Here is a 22033-nt window from a genome sequence, read left to right as displayed (position 1 = left end):
AAACACAAGATCGTTTTGTGTCCTCTGCACTATGCTGTTCATTGTCCACTAGTAGGACAGCTGTGACCAGGATGTCTAGCATGGGACTCAGTTACGCCCTTGGCAATGTTAGCTGCCTGCCAATTTAACTGCTACATGTGCATCTAAGGGTAACCTTTTCTCTACAGCCTTAGCCTAATGAATGGATATAATCAGAACACACCTGAGTATCAGAGAACATTTGGAAAAAGGAACAACAGAACTCAACAGGATGCAGTATAGTTTCCAGATGTTGCCGGAGAATTCTGGGAAGTAGGTTATTTGGTGTGAGAGTCAAATCAGTGTTTTAGGGGAAGTGACAGGAGTTGCATCTACGTGTGAGTGTCTGTGTGTATATGTGAGTATCTGAGAGTGTGAGTGTGTGTGTGTGTGTGTGTGTCTGTGTGAGTATGTGTGTATGCATGTGAGTTTCCGTGTGTGCGAGTGTCTGTGTATGCCAGTGTGTGTCTGTGTTTACTTCACCACAGATTAAAACTAAATCTTATAAATGAGGATCAAGTAATTCCCAGTAGTGTACAATGGGAAACACATGAGAAAGAAGAATGTATAATTCTGAAGGTTTAAGTAAAAACAAGCTCTTCTAACACAAAAAATCATGAAAGTAAGACAAAGGCATTACACATTTAAAAATATATATGTTTCTCATCAGTAAATGGATCACTAGATGAAAGGACTTGTTTGGTTCCCAATTCTAAAATATGAGCAATAAATAAATGGTAATTAAAATAATTGTCATCAAAGATCAGTTAGAGCATGATAATCAAGCACAATAGTATTCTGTTGTATTTAATTCTAATTATTTGAAAAAAAGGTGAACTCAGACCCACAGAATCTGTCAATATTCTCAAAAGAAAACATTCTCATTGGGAACAATACAGATGTTGTACATTTTCTCTTGTAAAAAGTAAAACAAATACAGTATTTTGATTTAAGATTGATAGGGAGGTAGGGGCCTCCCCGGTGGCGCAGCGGTTGAGCGCTGGGTTGCGAAGCTGCCCGCAGCCTCTGCAGCGCCGGTTCGATCCCCGGCTGCTCCCCGGCCACCGGAGGAGGGTCCCACATGGCGCGCAGACCTCTCCTGCCGCCCGCTGCTCCCCTCAGCAGTGTACTTCGGTCCTTCTGCCTGCTCTGCTCCCCTCTCTGGCTCTGGTGAATTCTCTCACCTTCCCGCGCTTCTGACTGTACCCAGTGCTTGTATAAATAAATAAATAAATAAATCTTTAAAAAAAAAAAAAAAAAAAAAGATTGATAGGGAGGCAAAGATTTGAACTAAAATTTTCAAAAATATCTCAAATTTCATTTTATTTGCTCATTTTTATAGTTCCATATTTGCTGGCCTAAATGCAGAAAATAAAATTTTCTTAGGGCATTTACTTGAAGTAAGTATCAAAATCATGAGAGAAATGTAAACGACACTATCAGAAATTACTGCTAGACTTATAACGCCTTAAAAAGCTAAAGCTATTAGAGGCAAGAAGATATGGTAGGTGGCAAGATCCAGATACAATTTCTGGACAAAAAATGAGAACACTGGCTAAATGGGTGAAGAGGGATTCCCTGGGAAGCAGAGAATAGGTTGTTCTGGATGGTGGTGCACCTGTTCCCATGGTGAGTCAGCAGAACCACCCTCAGCTCGCCGTCCTGCTTGTGCTTCCTTCTACAAACTCATTTGCTTCTGTATTCATCAATAACAACTTCACAGAACTGTAAACTTTCCCAAAATAGGATTAGTGTGACTTCCACTGCATAGCATAAGTGTATACAAGGGTGACATAAGCAGACTAAATGTTCTCAGCAAACAGACCACACCCTGTTCTGAGCTACAGCCACTGCTGCTGAGACCACCATTTCTACTTGTGCTGTTTTCAGGTATATAGGACCTGCCGGATGTTTCTTAATGTTCTATCTGGCCACCAGATGTCAGTGTATGATAAAGAATGCTATAGCGTCACTGCTTGTTCCTAACTAAAACATATTAATAGGCAATTTCAAGAAGTTCAACTTCCTTGAGTGGAAAAGAGTAGAATGAGAATCAGCCCATTAGAAGATGATATGAAAAAGAGCTGAGAATTGGTGGGCCTTACTAGCCCCCAGTTATTGGGGGTATATCCTACTAGTGCTATCCTACCAGATAGGAAAATCTGTTTCCACCTTTTTGAAAAGTATGTCTAAAAGTTTATATTTTTTAAAAAGATACTAAGTAAAATGAAGATACCAAGCACATATCCATAGTAGCTTAATTAAACAAACAATTTAAATTTGAAAAATCCCAGATGTTACAGAATTTGGATTAAGAGAATTTATATAAACATTTGCTATATATCTATATAGATATATATAGATATAGATATATAACAATATATCTATATTATATATAGGTTTACTAGATATTAAATAATCATACTGGTAGGTACATAAAGGAATTAAGAGGCAGGAAAAAGCAATGCAAGAAAGTCTTATCATGTAAGAAATCATTTTTCCCACAGACCCAAGATTATATAGTTGGAATCATACAAATATCTGTTATTTTCAAGTAACTAAAGTTTATTGTACAAAACATTAACTCTGGCTATCTGATAACAAAAAATATAGTCCCCAAGCCTTGTTGACTTACTCCCTCCATATGGTTTGGATCCATGCACTTCTTTCGATCCCTATTCAAACAATATACTGTAGACATACATAATCTCACCCCCATCACTCAAGGTGCCCTTCAGCTTTGTCCATTTCAAATACACTGTCCACCCTGCAGTCAGAGTGATCTGTAAAACAAATCTGTTCATGCACCCCCTGGTTTAGAGCATCAGATTCTCCAAATGCCTATAAACTGGGGGTCAGACACTTACAAGAGCAACAAGGCTCTCTAGGATTTGCCTCCAGCTCTCCCACTTAGCCTAATTTCTCCTGGGCTCTAGAAATGAATATTTTATGCATTCCTTATCCACTAGGCCTCTACATGCAATGATGTTCTTTTTGCCTGTGAAAAACCCTTATTCACACTTGATCATGTTAATTGCTACACATGCACCACCTGCTCAAGGCATCTTTTATGATTTCAGTGCCGTCCCATCTCATCCTTACACACACAGCAGGTTATGTGCATGCCAGACACTTGTGTGTACCGCAGCATTTATGCTAGCTTTTTACTAAGCCTTTTTCCCTTACATCTTACACTTCTTCATTCTCATATCTCTCTTGGCACACAGTAAAATTTCAATGAATGGTTTTAGCTTTCCTATATCTAAATCCTACCCCAAAGACTAGAGATGTCATCTCACTCAGCAATCCAAGGTCACACATACTTAGTTATTTGCAGAGCTTGGAGTAGGATGGAGACATCTGAATCCAAGTCCCGGGCTCTTTTCAAAGTGCTGGACTACTTTCAATGGCCATTAAGTAGGTACTACTTCATAGAAATATAACAGATCATTATTAAAGCACACTAATAAAAGTAATAAAGGCGACATAACAGCGATACAGATGCTAAGTCTTCAAAAATATTGGCATGGACAGAGATAGGCAGGAAACTGCTGGGTTTGCCTCTTCCATCTGAATTAGGAATCTAAATTCAGATGGAGTACCTGAATTAGGAATCTAAAATTGCTTTCCAGAAGCTAAATGGCTCTTCCTGCTGGCTTTTGTTTTTATGTATTTGGCCTCTACTTTACTAATTTATTTAGAACACTGGATATATCTTGCTTTTTCCACATCTATGTGTGCTTGCAATATTTTTATAGGGCTCTCTCGTCTCTCCACCCTCATTCTAATGTAATGTAGTATATGGGAAACTGGCAGTGTTCATAAGCTAATCTTTGTGGAATGTCAGAGAAGGAGATGAGTCCTGGGGATATCCTCTCTGATTAAAAACATAACAAAACTACATGGATTTCTACCAAAAAAGGATTGGAACTGGGAAGGGAGTATACCAGATGTTCCGTGAAAACTTACTTTTCCCAAGAGATAGTTGTCCTTCCTGATGCTGTAGAACCCACCAGTTAATAAAACCCTTTAATAATCCCTAAGCCAGCCACAACTCTGGGTCTTGTCTCTTTATAGGACAAAATTTCCAGAGGAACATCTATTCTAAGCCTAGAATCAACAACAGGAAATAGAAAATAATTATGCCACTATTCAGAAAGCATAAGTGTATTATTTGGAGCAGGGGACAAGAGAAAAATCTCTACTTCAGGCTCCTCTGCATAGATCTCTGAGGTCCTGTATTTGGGCCTCATCCTTAAAGTGACCTTATATAGTTCTTCAGTTCTCTACTGGAGTGAATTCCAAACTGGATCCCAAACCTTAGAGCAGAGCTCTTATTACTCTCAGTGTCCAGAAATGCATTCCATGAGTTCCCAAAACAGGCTAGGGAACTGCTGTGAAATGACTGCTGCCACTTGAAGTTTTGCTGCATAACCTCATTCCTTGGACTAGAGCCTCTAGAAAATCTGTGTACACTTAGAAGAGCACACAGTTGGCACAACCTTAGGGCACTGATCCCTAGAGCATGGTGATGCTCCACTGGGGACAATTCTCTCACCGCTGCAGTTAGCCTAAGCCCCCAAACCTTGTGAGACACAGAATTTTGCTGTCACAATCAACCAGTGAAGCAGCGATCATTCCAGTCACTATCCTCACATTCCAACACTCCCAGACACTGAATACCAGATCAAGTAGAAAGTTACAATTAGATTCAGAAAACATAGATAAAGAAAAGTATAAAAAAAGAAAATCTCAGAAGGCAGAAGGGAAGTATAGAAAATTAAGAAGAAACAGGAAGGGCAACTTATATCAAGTTGATCTGTCATGAAGACATTTCAGTTCAATGTGGTTGGGACCAGATGGTTCTACTTCTCAAGGACAGATATTTAAATCTTGCAAGTTAAAAGTCACACAAAGAAAGAAAGCATGCTTAGGGCCTCCCCGGTGGCGCAGCGGTTGAGCGCTGGGTTGCGAAGCTGCCCGCGGCCTCTGCAGCACCGGTTCGATCCCCGGCTGCTCCCTGGCCACTGGAGGAGGGTCCCACATGGCGCGCAGACCTCTCCTGCCGCCCGCTGCTCCCCTCAGCAGTATACTTTGGTCCTTCTGCCTGCTCTGCTCCCTGCTCTGGCTCTGGTGAATTCTCTCACCCTCCCGTGCTTCTGAGTCTATCCAGTGCATGTATAAACAAAAACAAACAAACAAATAAATAAAACATGCCTCTATTAAAAAAAAAAAAAAAGAAAGAAAGCATGCTTAATACTATTAAATGCCCCTCCCTTCCAAGGATGAAACAGTTAAGAACTAGAAAATAAGAGTACAAAGATTTTGAGTGAGGGGTCACTAGAGACCCTCATAGATTATCAAAATAGGGTTATGGTTTTAAGGGTCTTGATGTTAATTTCAAATTCTTTTAAAGTATCTTCAACTACAAAAGCTTCAAAAAATAAGATATACTATACTCTTCTTAATACAATAAAAAATTCTGGAGAAGTAACTTAATTTTCCTCTCTTCCACTCTTGAAAGGTTTCTGTCAGTCAAAATTGACATAATGAGATTTACTTTCGAGTAGTCATTACATTTAATTTTTTTTGTATTCCTTAGTAGATAGTTTTACAAGACAAAATTACCTCAAATTGCCTTTTAACTGAAGCTGTGTTTTCCACTCATAGGCAATCATTTCACTTTTTGTTTTTGGATCATTAGAGACTCTTTTGAAAATTTCAAGTTGTTAAAATTCTTATTTTTTCTTCATTCTTTTGGTTCATAAATCACCATATCAACTACTCATGTAAGCAGACTAATAGTAGCAGAAAATAGATCACCAAACAATGAGCCACTATAATTTCCCAGAGAGATCTCAATCCTCTAGCTTTAGACAAATGAATGTAAAAGTCCTAACTTTTACTTTGCCCTTAACCAATTATCAAACTTAAAGCCATTTCTCCATCCCACCCCACATAACCAATTTGACATGCTTATGGCTATTAACATGATATGTGCTTGAAATTTAACAGCAGGGCATGCTAACATTGCTGACTAGGGAAAAATATTTTCTATTTGTCATTCTTTTTACTTCAAGATCTCAAAGACACTTTAATTTTTAAAAACTCTATTATGGGAGCCTCCTTGGTTCCTAGAAGTTAAGTCTTAGCACTATAACCACTACAGCCTAAAGCCTGAGTTTGATCTCTGGCCATGCAGCTAACCCACATATGATGATGCAGCAGACCTCTCTTGTCTAGCCTGCTGCTTCCCTCAGCAGTGTGTTTCAGTAGATCTGCCCAGTCTGCTCCCACTCTGTTTCTGGTGAATACTCTCAACCCCACCCTCTGGACTACACCTTCAGTTCTTCTACATAAAAATAAAGAAAAATACTACTACATTAGCAGGCTATTAAGCCAAATCTCAGGGAAATATTGTTAGAAAAGTAGATCACAGAAAGTTTGAAAGCATTTCCCCCCCCCAATGTAATATATATATTTTTTAATATCTGAGATTGGCATTTAAAATTCAAAACAGATGCCTGTGAGTTCTAACTCAATTTCAAGTCAATATGTCTAGGAAATAAAAATCATATCAAATTATTCATTATGCAATTGTAGAACAGTGTATAATTATGCTATAAAGAGAAATAGCATATTATTTTTTAGAGCAGGGATTTAAAATACTACATTTTTTTTTAGTGCAGGGATTTCAAATACTATTAAGGACTGTGTAGGTTTGCTGTTGTCAGAAATAATGGAAAATCTAAAACCGGCTCATTACCTTATCTGTTCTAATATTCAATAATATTTTACTGTAATAATGGCTTTTGAGAAAAATATAGGAATTAAGTGCATTTATTAAATCACAATGACAACAGATGGAAATACTATGTATAAAATGTTAATAGACAGTTCCACATGTTCATTTTTGTCAACCTTTGAAAAATAAAAGTTTTTGCATTGGATCTTGCTTTCTACAATTTAAAATTTGAGAAACAGTATAGATTTAATAATAAAAGATAACTTGGCTAATATGCTTTGTTAATAAAATATATAATTACTTAGGTAACATAAGTAATAAAACTCGTTAAAATATAAAATATATAAAATTAACAAAATGTAATTAGTGAATTACTTTGTTATTATAGCATGTTTTATAAAAAAGCATTTAAATTTATATCATATGTTCAGCTCCCAAAGTCTTTTCTAGCTTTAGAAAATATTATAGTAAAAGAAAACAGCTGAAAATTTAACATATGTTGAAATACTTTGCTACTAGATTTTTTCCATGTTGTCTGAGTTTTAAGAATCCAACTACTTTTGTAATACAACACTGATGCCTCAATTATTAAATTCACTTCAGGTAAAAGGTTTTTAATGAAAATGGTTGGAATAAAAAGAGAAAGGGACCGTGGAGTTATAATCACACTCTTGGGCAGAAGGTGGCAGCAGCTGAAGAGTATATATAGGTATGCCTCACTTTTACACTAATACCTGGTCCTCCTTAGGTTGCACTGCCTACTTTTTTACTATGAAATTATCTCTATTTATAAAATTCAATGGTGCCAAAATCTGACTAATTCACCTATTCTTAATTTAAAGAGTGTCATTTCATAAAATAATTTTGTATTTGCGATTATAATTTTCTGTTCTGTTTAACTGTTAAGGCATTTTGCTTAAATGCACAATTTTAAATTTCCTATAGAAATATTTTGCCATTTAAATGGTTGACCTGCTCATGTTTGTTTCCTTAAAATATTTCCTCACCCATTCTTAGTCCAGAAAATAACTTTATCATTACTCTGTCAAGTTTCAAAAGAACAATCTTAGAATTTTCATTGTATTCCCTAACATTATAAAATTGATAGTTTTCCCATTTGGGATCATGACATCATTTATCAAAGAGTAAAGTTTTTTCCTCAATACCATTGGAATTTTTTTTTTTTTTTGGTCTTCCACATCTATATCAGTATTATTTCCAGCACATATAAAGACATAAAAGTAATGAAAAAGTGTCAAATTATTCTTATGGTTTACTTTGTAAACAGGATCTCTTTTTATCTTTTCCCATTAATTTTTTTTATTTACGCCTTATAAGTTCCAATTAATTTTCATTTGTCTCCTGAAACTTTGTAAATACACTTAAATATTAATTCCTAAATTCTAGTGCTAATGCTTTAAATTTATTATCACGCTTAATTCTTATAAAATGACTTGGGAAATATATTGTCTATGTTCAATATATTTATTTCTCAGCTAACTAAAAAAATAAAAGAGGACAAACCCTGGTGTAAATAGCAAAGAGCAATCTGAATATAAAGTGTTATAATTACTTCTCCATTCTATCTTCCATCTTATGCTTTTAGCAATCATTGCACTGCTTCTGATTCCCTCTTTTCCAACAGCCAGCTAGTAATCTCCTGCCACAATTTAATGACAACATTCCCCAAAGCAAGCTCATTATCCTTCTCCATAGCTGTTAAATAACCTATTTTTCTCCTATGAATTCCTGTAACATTGTTTGATCACTTAAAAGGTATCTAATACATTCTACTTCCCTCATCTCCCTGCAGAAAAATATAACCCCCAAAGCAGATAGATTATTTATAAATCTTTGTAGCTCTTATAACACACGTAGGTTCTCAATGAACATAGGATAAATTCAACTGAATTCCAGCTTCTCAAGGCTGGTCCCATAGCCTGACCGAGGGGAGGGAGAGGACTGTGGCCCTGGGCTGCTGATTACCTGCAACCCTTTCACTGATTTTGATAACTGAATATGCCCCCGCACAGAGAACCTGTTCCCTGTGCTTGCCTCAGCAGTACAAACTGTTAGAAACAGCAGGTAGGGTCATTCATGGGACTAGCAGAAAGTGCTACCCTGAGGGGCCAATGTACAGAAGACCAGAATCTCATGAAAAAAAGAGGGCAATGGAGTTTGTTTGCCACTGATAATAAAATGAGAAGAAACTGTGGACAATCATAACCTAGGTATAACAGAGGCAATCTATACATAGACTGGCCATGATATTTGTCCCACAATAAGAAGGGACAAATAATAAGATAATCATCTAAATCATGAACTGTCACTAATATAGTCCAAGGGGTAGGAAGATTAAGTGTACAAGGGTTTTTACTGGCATGAGACCAAGCCTTCTGAAACACAGTTTCTATTTCCTTTAAATAGAAAAGAACCACTTTGTCAATATGTTGGAATTCTAAAAACAAAAACACATTTATCTTACTATCGAAAGTGTCTAGAAGATGTTCATCAATGTGTACTATCGTGGTGGTCCTTCCTCCCCAACACCAGGTATTCAATCAAAGTGGATATTGTATACACCCCCCAAAAGCTTACGTCAAATTCATTCAGAGCCGCAGCCAGCTCGCCAATGCCCGTGTGACCTTTGGCTTCATCAGTGGGCGAGGTAGCTTGAGCAGCATTGGAGATGCCAGCAATGGCTTCTTGGACTTGTTTGAACACATAATCGCGGTTGGCTCTTGTGGCAGCAACATCTGGGTGGCGAAGAAATGCTTGGGAGGCCGTATACAGCATTGTGGCATTCTTCTTCAAAGCCCCTCGGGCAGCTGCCATCTCATCTCGACAGTGAGGGTCCTTAAGCTCCTGTGTGTGCGAAACGTAAAACCCATCACACATCCAAAAAGTCTGGCATGGAGGCATTTGGAATAGACTATACTGAACTTCAGAATGTTTCTACGTTCTCTTATGTTCTTTCAAGCTTCCAAGATTTTGTACATAATTGTTCTTTTGTACATAGTTGTTCTTTCTGTATGAATACCCGAGTGAGCCTTCTCAAACCTATCATTTCACCTGATATGTCCTGTCTTCTAGAACCCACTCTCCATACAACTCTCTAAGCTATGTCCCCTTTTATCTCCTTCCATGAGACCCTACTCCCTTCTATTACACTTTATCATATTCATTCATTAAAACTTGTTTCCCTCCTATAGTCTACATGTAAAGAGAGCAAGGAGCCCAATATATCTTGTTTGAGGACTCTTCAGTCATTAACACAATGTCCACACCATAAAAGCATTCATAAATATTACTGAAAGAATGCATAAATTGAGTCACCGAGGTAAATGGCTTACGTTAATTAGTCATTAATCAATGAAAAACCCAAGCTTCAGTCTTGTGATACTCTGCTTGCTTCCATTTTCAATTACAATTCAACTGTCTCCATTAAAATTACAAATATGGAAAAATCAAACTCTCCTGGTTTGTGCTGAGTGTCTTACTGCCATTTCATTAGTATTTCCAAAACAAAGCTCATAAAAAAAAATGCCTTTAATGGCAGCTCAATCATTGAGTTTAAGGAATAAAAATGGTCTGCTTTCCTACTTTTGGATGTCAAAATAATGCCACTGGAGAGTCTTTTATTTCAGTGTTAAAGATTATTGTTAAGAAAATGTTTTTATTTTGGAAATGTTAAAGGCAGTGTTACTCTCTGAGAGCCGTTTAGGATTGCCAGATAATCACCTCTGGGACAGTACTTTTCAATTTCAAAACATAATGAGTCTTTGAACCACGGGTATTCTATTCCCACTTATTCATTTGGTACATGATGGACAGATAACCTCTTGACAGTGAACTACGTCTTCTCTTCTGTGGGCCAAAATAATTCTAACAAGCACACTAACTTTGATATCAAGGTTTATCAAGGCAAATTGATAATAAGCAATAAACAACTAGGAGAGTCACTGATTCTCCTTTGCTTAAGCACTAATTGATTTATGTCAACAAACTCAAATTTCTGAATTGGGATTTATTTTTAGCCCCCAAAGATGAACACAGATAAAAAGTGAAGGTATTCCTCCAGAATAGCTCTCATCTAGAAATTCCATATTTCATAGCTTAGTGTCCATATCAAACATATATATATATATATATATATGATTATGGAAGTGAAAAATGGGGGGTGAGGGTAAATTCTTTAAGTTATTTGAGAAGATATTCTTTAACCACATGAAAAAAGAAACTGGAAATAATATCGATGTTGAATTATGAGTGAGTGGTCAAGTAAGTCACTGAATTTGATGGACTGTTAGTCAATATGAAAATTAATTTATAAAAAATTATTTATAAGAATATACTGTACATAATTATATGCATACATTGATTATAAACACGTTACAATATGAAGGCAAATTAAGTGAATTGCAGTATACCAAAATACGGCTTTTGTGGGTGGTAAGGTATTATATGTTTTTTATTATTTCAATTCTAATTTTTTTGTAAATTTTCTAGAAAGAATCTGAATAGCTAGTAAAGACAAGGCACTATTCAAATAAAAACAAGTTATAGTTATGAGTATTATCATATGAATATTTCATATATGCCTATGAATTTTAATGTAAACTACATGCCAATGAGTAATATTTCAATCTCCAGCCCACATCTCATTTCTAGTTGACAGTTCTACCTGGACAGCTCACAAGAATTTCAAAATTAATGTATCTAAATATAAATCGTGATTTCTAATCCTAACTGGTCCCTTTCCTTGTTTTTTCCATCTCAGTAAATTCATCACCACCTACTCATTTGCTGAAGTGAATTAGTTACTGTCAATCCTTAACCTCACATCCAATTCAACAGCACATCCTGAGTGTTCTATTTTCAAAATTAACTTTGACTTTTTACTTTTCTCATTTCCACTGCTACCACACTGAGATCATCACCATCTCTCACCTAGACTAATTCAGCTCCTCTTCCACTGTCCTATCCTGTTTTAGAATATAAGTATAGTAATAAAATGTAAATCTTATATACAGATACCAAACATGGGACTATTCAAATGCTACTCACTCATTTACAATAAAATCGAACCACTTTGCAAGACACTGAATGTCCTGGTTCTTTCTTTCTTCCCAACCAGCTCTTTGTTACACTGAAATCAAGATTCAAATTCTTTTTATCCATTGCTTAAACAAGTTCAATGCCTTTTTCGTCTCACACCTTGCTTCAAAGTAACTTTGAACCCTACACATATTATATTTTGGGATACTGCACACAAAATTCCACTTGAAGGAGTTCTGCTGATAGCAAGTCACTCAATCATCACGAACTAAAATCTGTGTGTGCAGGTCACAAGGACATGTTAAGCTCTTTGGTAAACAGGGATTAGATCTTGGTCAAGTCTGTCATACCAACACTCTTTGCTACTGCCTAGCAAAGAGTGAACATTCAACAAATATTTTTTGACTAAAACTTTCTTCGGTCATAGAGAACCTTAGAAATAGTAATTAGAATTGTCCTACATGTTAAAGAACTCGGGCAGCACTGAACTAACCCTTTCCGATTTGGGTATGATTTTTTTCTAAGAAAGAATAACACACTCTTTGGGAACAAAACCCCAGTGGTACCAGATGAATGAATACAGCAGGCTAAAATTGGGGTGAGAGGGCCTCCCTAGTGGCACAGGCAGTTGAGTGAGCGCTGTGAAGCTGTCTGCAGCCTCTGCAGCACAGGTTTGATCCCAGCTGGCCATGGAGATATCCACATGGCATGGCAGACCACTCCTGTCTCGCCCGTTATTCCCCTCAGCAGTGCATTTCGGTCAGTCTGGCTGTTCTGTTCCCCAATCTGTCTCTGGTGAATCCTCTCACTCTCCCTCACATCTGGCTGTACCCCGGTTCTTGTATGCATAAATAAGGATATCTTTAAAAAAAATAAAATAGGGCCTCCCTGGTGGCGCAGGCAGTTGAGCGCCACACTGTGAAGCTGTCCACGGCCTCTGCAGCACAGCTTCAATCCCAGCCAGCCATGGAGATACCCACATGGCATGGCAGACCTCTCCTGTCTCACCAGCTGCTCCCCTCAGCAGTGTATTTCTTCAGTCTGCCTGTTCTGTTCCCTGCACTGTCTCCGGTGAATCCTCTCACCCTCCAGCACATCTGACCTGTCCCCCGGTTCTTGTATAAAAATAATTAAATCTTCAAAAATAAAATAAAATAGGGGTGATAGCTCTAGACAAAAATGATGAAGAAATCTCAGATCAGCCATGTTCAAATTAATCATACCAGTGCTCCACAAGCCCCACTTCCTCCCTCCTCTCTTCCCAATCTCCTTCTACTTTTCCTTTCACTTTCTAACTGTTGCCTTTCTCATTTTCACAGCAGTTTTCACCACACACTGCCTATCTTGCTGTACATATGCACAGTGCTATTCACAGGGTAGGAAACAGAAAATGAGAGCAAAGAGTCATGCCCAGAGAGTGCTCACAGCATTGTGCCAGTTTGATTTTTTTATTTGATTCAGGAGCTTTTTCTACAATGAACACAAAGTTAGGTGTGCTGTGGCAGACAAGGTGGTTCTTACCAATGCAGCAGATGGTTTGTCACCTGTTTTAAGTAGCCAGGGGCCAGAGAGTATACCAGGACCCACAGCAGTATCAGAACTGACCCAGGAGGAAGCAAATTTAGGGATCCTGTGAGGAGGGCATTTGATTATTTTACTGGTTGGCAGACGCAGCTGATCCAATTGTTCAGAATTACAAACCTATTAAGATTAAACTCAAACATTTTCTCGCCTATCAGTTCCAAAAATGTTTCCTACCTGTTGTCTTCTTGCTGCTACATAGTTAAGTTTCACCATCTCTTTCCCAAATTCTTTAAAGCGGTTTGCAAGGTCTTGCTCATTCGTAGCATTTTTCACAGCTTCCAGAGCCTCCTCTACCTGAAGTGAAAAAAAAGGAAACATTTATAATATCATTTAAATAATATTAGTTATAGGTAGTAGTTTGTAAATTAAAAAACAATATGCATAACATTTAAATTAAAAGAAAACAAAACCCTTAGCAAGCATTTATAATCAGAATAAATATTTGTTGAAAGTTTACAGGACATTTTACATGTAAAAGGTAATTGCTGAGCTCTTGGGACATATAAAATATTGATTTTACTATATTATGATTATGGTATGGAATATAAAATTCTAATTTCAAGTAAAATTAAAAATATTTTTTAAATATAGAATTTTAAAACAAATTACAGAACTCTTTAGAAGAAGAAGTAGTTCACAAATAAAACTGGAATAATTCCTAGGCTGCTGAAAGTTTGATACAGTTTGAATCTTCAACCAATCTTCTTTGCAATACCTCTAATTCTAGAAGTGAAGGGACTGTCAGGTAGCATCTCTGAAGTAAATTTTGTCAGTGGAAATAGTCAAGGACATAGTTCTGAGTGACTGAGGCACAAGAGAGATACATGTTTACAAAATCAAAAGTGCTTAGATATGAAGGGAGCCTGATTGAAGTCTCAACTAATACAGGCTTCTAAGAGAACAGGGGAAAAAAAAATGTAGCTCTGAAGGAGTAATAAAAAAGGTGGAGAATACATGGGCCTACTGCAAAATTCAAGCTGACATTTGTAGTGTAGCACAAACCAGAGAATGACATAGAAATAGCTCACTATTTGGTAATACAAAAACAAATGACCATTGAAATGGCTGGAAACAGAAATATATTAACACAATTCTGAGTTATATAGATACACCTTTAAACTTGATGCCATCACAAAGGTGGCTAATTCAACTTCCTTCTCAAGTTGCACTGTGTGGAAGAAGAGAATAGTGTATATAAAGTAGTGATAATGGAAGCCATCAAACCTTTTACTTCATAGATATAAGAGCACTCAATTTACTAAGCTAACTCACTCAGGAAAGAGTTGAAACAAGTTCAGTGATTTAGAACCATGGTGATCTGGACACCACATAAAATTGTTTCCATTCTTCTGCAGAACTTTTATATCTCTTTCTAATTGTAAAACTCTAAAATGATGATTTTACTCCTCACCTTGATGAGAAAATATATTATTGAGCAAATGGATATAATAAGGATTCCAACAGAACTTCCAGCCCAGGTGTAATGAGCATACCAATGCAGGTATAATGAACAAGTTTGCTTACTTAGAGTTCTTTGCCTTTGGAGATTCATGGCCAGGACCTCAGCACTATCTAAACAAAGTTGCATTTCAGAAGGGTTGGGTAGCCAGTCAAAGCTAGTCTGCCTCTTTACCTCTTTGCCTGTCCTCCCTGCCCTTGTCTGGAAACTGCAGCAAATGGTTGTGCCTGCTGAAAAACAATGCCATCAATGTAACAAACATGAAGACATTTGTGTCTAAAAGGAACCCTTTGTCTTTAAACCAGTGCTCAGACCTTACAGGGCTACCCAGGTCTGGGACCTCATGCATGAGTCATAAAGCTTTTTCCTGACCTTACCATTCCTTAAGTACTGCTTGTTCTTCCTCTGCCTGGGTAAAAGGCCAGAATTTCTACAATAGCCTGTGTTAGTTGTTTTCCGGTTCCTGTCCAGCTCTAGTACTACTCCAGGAAAAAAAAGCAGGATAGTTGAAAACAGGAAGTGTTGTATGTTAGGATGTTTTTAGGCACTCCAGTCAAATGACACTTAATGATACTGGAACAGCCCATTTAAAACATGTTCATAGTTAAATGATAATATCCTACCTCAAACCTTTAAAACAACAAATGAGAAATGCCTCACTTGCTGATATATTTATAATCATCTTCACAAGGCTATCAACAGCATCAGACTGAGCGGACGCTCTTGGCAGTTAATTTGTTCCCGCTGCTTAAATGAGTTGTAAATCTCGGGACATAAAAACTGGTGCTGGGGAGCAACAAAATAATTATCTCAGAGGGAGCTAAATCTTGGATTTGACTATATATATATATATATATATATATATATATATATATATAAAACTTCCTACCATTTGTTAATCAGACCAATTTGGAGTACTTATTTTGGTATAGTGTCTCTAATTCATTTTCTCATTGGTTTTCTTTGAAGAATCTAGTCTTTTTTTCAACTTTATGTTTCTAATTCATGGAAGTTCTTTTGAAAAGAAACATCAATGAGAGAGCTGTCTATGTAAATTGTACACTTGCACATACTCAGACTTTTAATCTAAAAGGATCTGAAAGGTGACCTGGTAGAACGTTCTCAAAGTAATATGGCTCGAAATCTAAAATCCCCTGAAATAGAGAAGATGGGACCAAAGTCTAGATTAGAAATACACACACTGAGATACTGGATGAATGTCTAGACAGGCAGATACACGCAGACTGTTGTAGGAGCTTAAGAAAGAAGAAAAAAGGGAAAAGGGCAGTGATCAGCCACTTGACAAATGAAAATTTATATAAAAATCAGGTTTTAATTTTAAACAGAGCTAATCTTTTGTTCCTCTGGGGGTCTGGACAAAGAAAATTGCCTATATGCCAAACATGCCTAAAAAGGAGGTTCTTAAACTGAAGAAGAGGTTGGGACACTTTCCAAAAAACATTTTTCATGACACATTGGGGTCTGATTTGTCTGTGTTTGCATCCCAGCACAGCCCTCTGGTAACTCTGCGATCCAGGGAAGCCATCTAACTTCTGACCTTCAGTATCTTCACTGATGACAGGAAGTTAAAATTTTCCATACACTACACAGGTTGTTTTAAGAATTAAAGAAGCTAAGAAACACAAAATATTAAATACATAGCAGAGTACCTGGCAAGTATTAGGAACTCCTGAAACAGAGAGACTGTTGTGAGACAACCAGGTGCAGGGTTGGCAGGCAGGGGGCTGGGAGGCTGGCAGCAACCAAGCCCCCAGCAAATCTTTACACAGTCTCTGGGCTTTCTCTGGCGTTCTCGCGTGGTCTTGCCTCTTCTGCAGTCATTTGTCCTCCCGTCTCCTTCCTCTGTCTGAGCACCGCTACCCTCATGTCCCCGGCCCCTCGGCTCAGGCATGCACTTATTCACGCCCACACCAAACCCCAGGTGCCGACACCCACGTGCCTTCTACATTAACAAGCTCAAGGCTGCAAGTGATAGTCATAGGGGCTAGTGGTGTAAAAAAGCCTGATTCATTCCATTTACTCTACAGATACCGCCCTGCTGCATATTATCTACTGGAATGGAGAATACTTTTTCCTAAACAATTTTGAAGAAGGCAGGCTTCATCTTACTCTTGGAATGTCTGCAGATGAAGGGAACGTGGGAGGAGTGGAAGAAATGCTGAGGAGAAGACACAGAGGGTGGGCTGTTGCTGCTGGCTCGGTGGTGGGTGTTGTTAACCAAACCACAGGGCCCTTTGATAAGGAGTCCTTTGGGAGACTCAGTGACTCAGCTTATTTTTCCTATAAGCTGATACAGGGATACAGACTAAGAAGCAGCTGTATCTTGTTCCCTACTATAAGTGCCCCCATGACCTTAGACATTACAGGCATTTCAGACAGCTGTTTTCCTCCCGCGCCTGGCTGTTTACAAACACCAACGTGAGCACTCTGCTTAACCAGGTATCCCATTCTATACTATTGGTAGTCTGTGCATAGATACAGAGGGAAAGATAGAACCCTCTAGAAAAGATATTGACCTTTCCTTCCTGATTAGTGAATTTAGCTATTACTTTTAGAGCTTGTTACTAAAAACTCTTAAAATGTCAGTCTTTTCACAGTGCTTGCTCCAAACAGTCCCTACCCCCATCCCTAAAGCAAACCTACCTGTCACTATTAGTCTATAGCTGAGTCAAATTGTTTGAGAGCATCTATAAATCAGGCTCTAATTTTTATGGTTGAAAATGCACTTGTTTAATAGAAAAAAGTAGTCTGATGATTCATTTATTCATTAAATACTGATTAAGCATCTATGAGGAGCTGGACAGCATATGGGGTACTGATAGTCACCCCTCAACTCTGTGATCTGGTTCTCCTTGTGCGCATTCACTTCCTAAGTCAGTGCCCTAAGTCACTGATGTTATGGTCATCGTTTCCAGTTGGATCCTCTGAATTTATTTCAGGTTCCTACTGTTGATGCTGAGCTAACTGGGTTTTAAGTGACATTGATGAAAGCACTTAATATGCCATACATATCTCCCTTGTTAGGATCTGGTTTATCAACTAAATTAAAAATGTTATTTTGGAAATAGGAGTTAGTCAAGTGAAAGAATGAATGAATGAATGAATGAATGTAAAAATTAAATCTAGTTTAAACATTGGTGTGTCAACATTATCATTGTTTATCTTTCTATCTCCTAAAAAAAAGCTGAACTTTTGGATTGGATGTCCTATTTTCGTGTTAATAAGAAAACTTTATCAGAAAGCAAGGATTAATCATACTTGCTTGTCATTTATTCTTAACCTGCCATGTTTTATAAAGCACAATAATAAAAAAAAATGTTATTGTACTTGTACAAGAAAAAAACATTATCCACTATCACTGTGTACTTAGGTAGACATTGTTCTAAATGGTTTATATATATATCTAATTTAGTCCTGAACAAAGCTCTTTGCAGTTAATTGTTTTCTTATTTACACTTTACAGAGGCGAGACTGAAGTCAGAGGAGTTACACAAGTTGAATGAGAAGTTTCAAAGCAAGGTGTAGGGTAAAGAAAATGTCGGGCTTTTCTGCCCTCCCCCCATCAGGATAGATGATGGATCCTTGAGGTCCTGAATGCATGCCTGATGGTGGGCCCCTGGAGTACAGTGTGGGCATAGGTAGATGGGATTCACCTGTGCTTGTAAAGGGCAGCGTCACCGGGACACCAGGAGAAGCCTAGGAGAAGCCAAGAATCCGAGAGAGAGAGAGAAAGAGACAGAGAGAGAGAGAGAGGCTGCCAGCCTCCCAGCTCCCCAGCACCCCTGCCTGCCATATGCCTGGTGAACCCCAATAAAAGACCTGCATAAAACCACTGAGGACTCTGACTCCTCCTTTACCTGGTCTGCTGCACTGTGCCCATTCCTGCCTTTACATAAGGGAATACAGAAACCTGGGTTAAAACACAGATAGTTTACTCCAGAGCTCTCACTCCTAACTCTCAAATTGTTCAACCTCAGTCACTCAGAAATCATGTGTTTATAAAGCTGACAGACTTTGAGTTTGGATTACAATGATCAGCTGGCGCTGTATTCTCATTAAGAGCTTCGTCCCAGGCCTCCCTGGTGGTGCAACGGTTGAGCACCGCGCAGAGAAGCTGTCCGCAGCCTCTGCAGCACTGGTTCCATTCCTGCCCCACCCCCAACCTGGCCAGGGAGGGAGAACCCCACATCCCCACATGGCGCAGAAGACCTCTCCTGCCTCACCCGCTGCTCCCCTCAGCAGTGTCTTTGGTCCGTCTGCCTGTTGTACTCCCCGCTCTGGCTCCGATGAATTCTCTCACCCTCCTGTGCTTCTGACGTGTACCCCAGTTCTTGTATAAAATAAATAAATAAATCTTAAAAAAAGTTTTGTCCCATCTGATCTGTGTTTAAGTTCTAGTCATTTTAACTCCTTAAAAGTGGGTAAACTCTACCCACTTTTTGCAATGCACACTGCCATTGTCTATGCTCGGTATTTCACTCATTCACTGATCTGGATAATTTCAATTGGCTCAATCTGTTTCCTTGTTTGAACTCATCTCTCTAATTAATTCTCGACATTGCTACCATAATTATTTATCTAAATTACAAATCTAATTCTAATCCTATAATGCTCAATGACCTCCATAGAGCCCAAGCTAATTATCATGTTATCCAAGACACAACTTGCATCTCTTTGTCCAACTTTGTTATGGCCTCTCCCCCTTACTCTCTATGCTCCAGCCATATAGATTCAATTGCATCACTGTGAACACTCCAAGTACTTCTCAAGTCTTTGTTTTTCCTTGGTTTGTGCAGTTCTCTATAACTGAATCCATCTCCCTCCTATGGCAACAGCCCCCCTTTTGATACAGTAAACCCCTGTTTCCCTGGGTTGGTGATCAAACCAAAATTTGTATATTCTGCATCCTCCTTGAAAACACCGCTGGGCCCTTTAAATGAGAACATATCTCTGGCATGTTCCCCCAACAGATTTTGCAGCAGGCAGCTTCTCCAATCCCAGGTACAAAACAGTTACCCTCAGCTACCCTTGGGTAGTTTGTAATGGACACCTACCATAACACAACTCTCTATGAACACTAAAGGTCAGGTTTCCAGCAAGTTCCATTAACTTGTTTAGCCCCAGCGTATGACCGTCATTCACTAAATTAGGAATATCTGGATTTCAGTCCTGGTTCAGCGTGGGGATCCCTGGAGTTGTTTATCTTAGCCCAGAGGTGATGATTGCTCCTTTTCACTGTCACCCCTAGATAAGAAATTCCTTTTACTTCTTACTAGTCAATCCCTTGTTACTCTAACCTGCTATTAAGAGTTAATGATTATTAACCTAATACTTTCTCAAATGATTGTATAGTTTTATTCTCATTGGACAGAATGGTATGTCCCCTTAATCTTTTAATGGGGCCAACCTCTTTTCAGTTATCCTCAATCCCCACTCCCAGCTTCAGTCTTGTGCTTGTGACCTGAACCTCTTGAATTTGGTACAAGCAATTGGTTCAAGAAAAGGCAAATCTCATTCTGTTCAATGAGACCCTATTGTGAGACTTCCCCCTCTCTAAGGCCCATCACCCCTCTCATATTATCCTGAACTGCCAACATTACAATATGGTTGAACTGATCTCATACTTAGCTTGGGGGTGTTGAGGGAGAGAGTAGTGCTGTTCAAATTGAGAATTCAGCACATTTTTTTCTCCTTTATACAATTACACATAGAGAGGAGCCCAATTCAAGGGATAAAACTATGAAGATTAAACTAAAAAGATAAAAATAACAGAACTTAGATTTGGACTATCAGGGAAGAGAATTTCCTCTCTTGCTATATTCAGTATAGTAACATTTCATCTTCAGAATGGTTATCAGCTTTCTTGAGATTATGAGAAAAAGACAAATGATGAAGAGAGATTTTAATGAGAAAAAGAGAAATAGAATCCTGGTTAATCTGACATTTTTGTGCCTTGATCAAACCTTCCCTGAAGCTAACTGCCTCTGGGCTTAATGAACCAATATGCTATCTTTTTAAAAGACCAAGTTGAATTAGGGGTTTATATAATTTACAATGTAAAATATTTCAGGTACTGTGTTTTCTTTCTAGGTGAGACTATGCATTTTCCCAGCATTTCACTCTTATTGTCTCCTCCACCAGCCTATAAAGTTTTTTTTAAAGATTTATTTATTTATGCATACAAGAACTGGGGGGTAAGCCAGAGATGTGGAGGTTGAGAGGATTCACCAAAAAGAGTAGGGAGCAGTGGGCAAGAGTGGGGAACAGGCAGATTGGATGAAATACACTGCTGAGGAGAGCAGTGGGCGAGGCAGGAGAGATCTGCTACGCCATGAGGGTTGCTCCCTGGCCTGCCAGGGATTGAAATCATGCTGCAGCGGCTGGCGATAGCTTGATAGCACTGTCTTTAACTCCTGCGCCACCAGGGAGGCCCCCCTAAAGCAGAAGCTGAGTCCTGCTGATGTTTGAAGTTAAATGTCTTGGCAGAGTTCCTTACATATAGTAGGCATCCATTAACTATTGAGAGGATAAATAATGAATAAATAAATTCTGAACAACCCAATTGCATAAAGCTAAGCTTGAATAGCTCTCACAGGAAAGATATGCTAAGAACCTGGGCAGTGATTTCTAACTTTTAAAATCAGAAACAAGCCTATTTGGGGGGCCTCATAGTTGTGCAAGGGGTTAAGTCACAGCACTATGAGTTCCCAGCAGCCACTGCAGCATGAGTTCGATCCCTGACCCCACATGGTGCAGCAGACCTCTCCTGTCTCATCCGCTGCTCCCCTCAGCAGTGTAGGTCTGCCTGTTCTGCTCCCCACTCTGCCTCTGGTGAATCCTCTCACCCCTGGCCCCATCTCTGGCCTACACCCAAGCTCTTGTATGCATAAATAAATACAATAAATCTTAAAAAAGAGAAACAAGCCTATTTTATAAAAGTTAACTTTCATTATACAAACCCGAGAGCCACATTAGAGTTGCAGCACTAAATAGCAGATTACAGAGAAATAATGTTACTGAGGACACATAAGAATATTTTGTGCCAATGTCACTAAAAGCACAGGTAATATTAAAGTCGCCCTGTTTCATCAATGCCCCCAAAGAGACACCAGCAGTAGATTTGGCCCCTAGTAGCAACAAAGAAAAGT

General features: G+C 38.4%; 1 protein-coding gene across 6 annotated transcripts in view; it reads right to left on the bottom strand.

The window, feature by feature from the left end:
• Positions 1-22033, bottom strand: part of CTNNA2 (catenin alpha 2) — a 1153910-nt gene that overhangs the window by 802763 nt on the left and 329114 nt on the right. For 5 of the 6 annotated variants that reach the window (XM_054701781.1, XM_054701778.1, XM_054701779.1 and 2 more), the window contains exons 5-6: positions 13580-13699; positions 9362-9628 (exon numbers count right to left, since the gene is read on the bottom strand). In XM_054701781.1, coding sequence (XP_054557756.1) covers positions 9362-9628; positions 13580-13699 — 387 coding nt within the window. Of the gene's footprint in view, positions 1-9361; positions 9629-13579; positions 13700-16534; positions 16700-22033 lie in introns of those variants that run through there. The other variant, XM_054701783.1, reaches the window with a different exon arrangement.

This window comes from Talpa occidentalis, unplaced genomic scaffold (genome assembly GCF_014898055.3).
Source record: "Talpa occidentalis isolate TD23 unplaced genomic scaffold, MPIMG_talOcc4v2.1 talOcc4.5, whole genome shotgun sequence".
In the NCBI taxonomy this organism is placed as follows: domain Eukaryota; kingdom Metazoa; phylum Chordata; class Mammalia; order Eulipotyphla; family Talpidae; genus Talpa; species Talpa occidentalis.
This window is presented reverse-complemented; position numbering and strand designations above follow the sequence as displayed.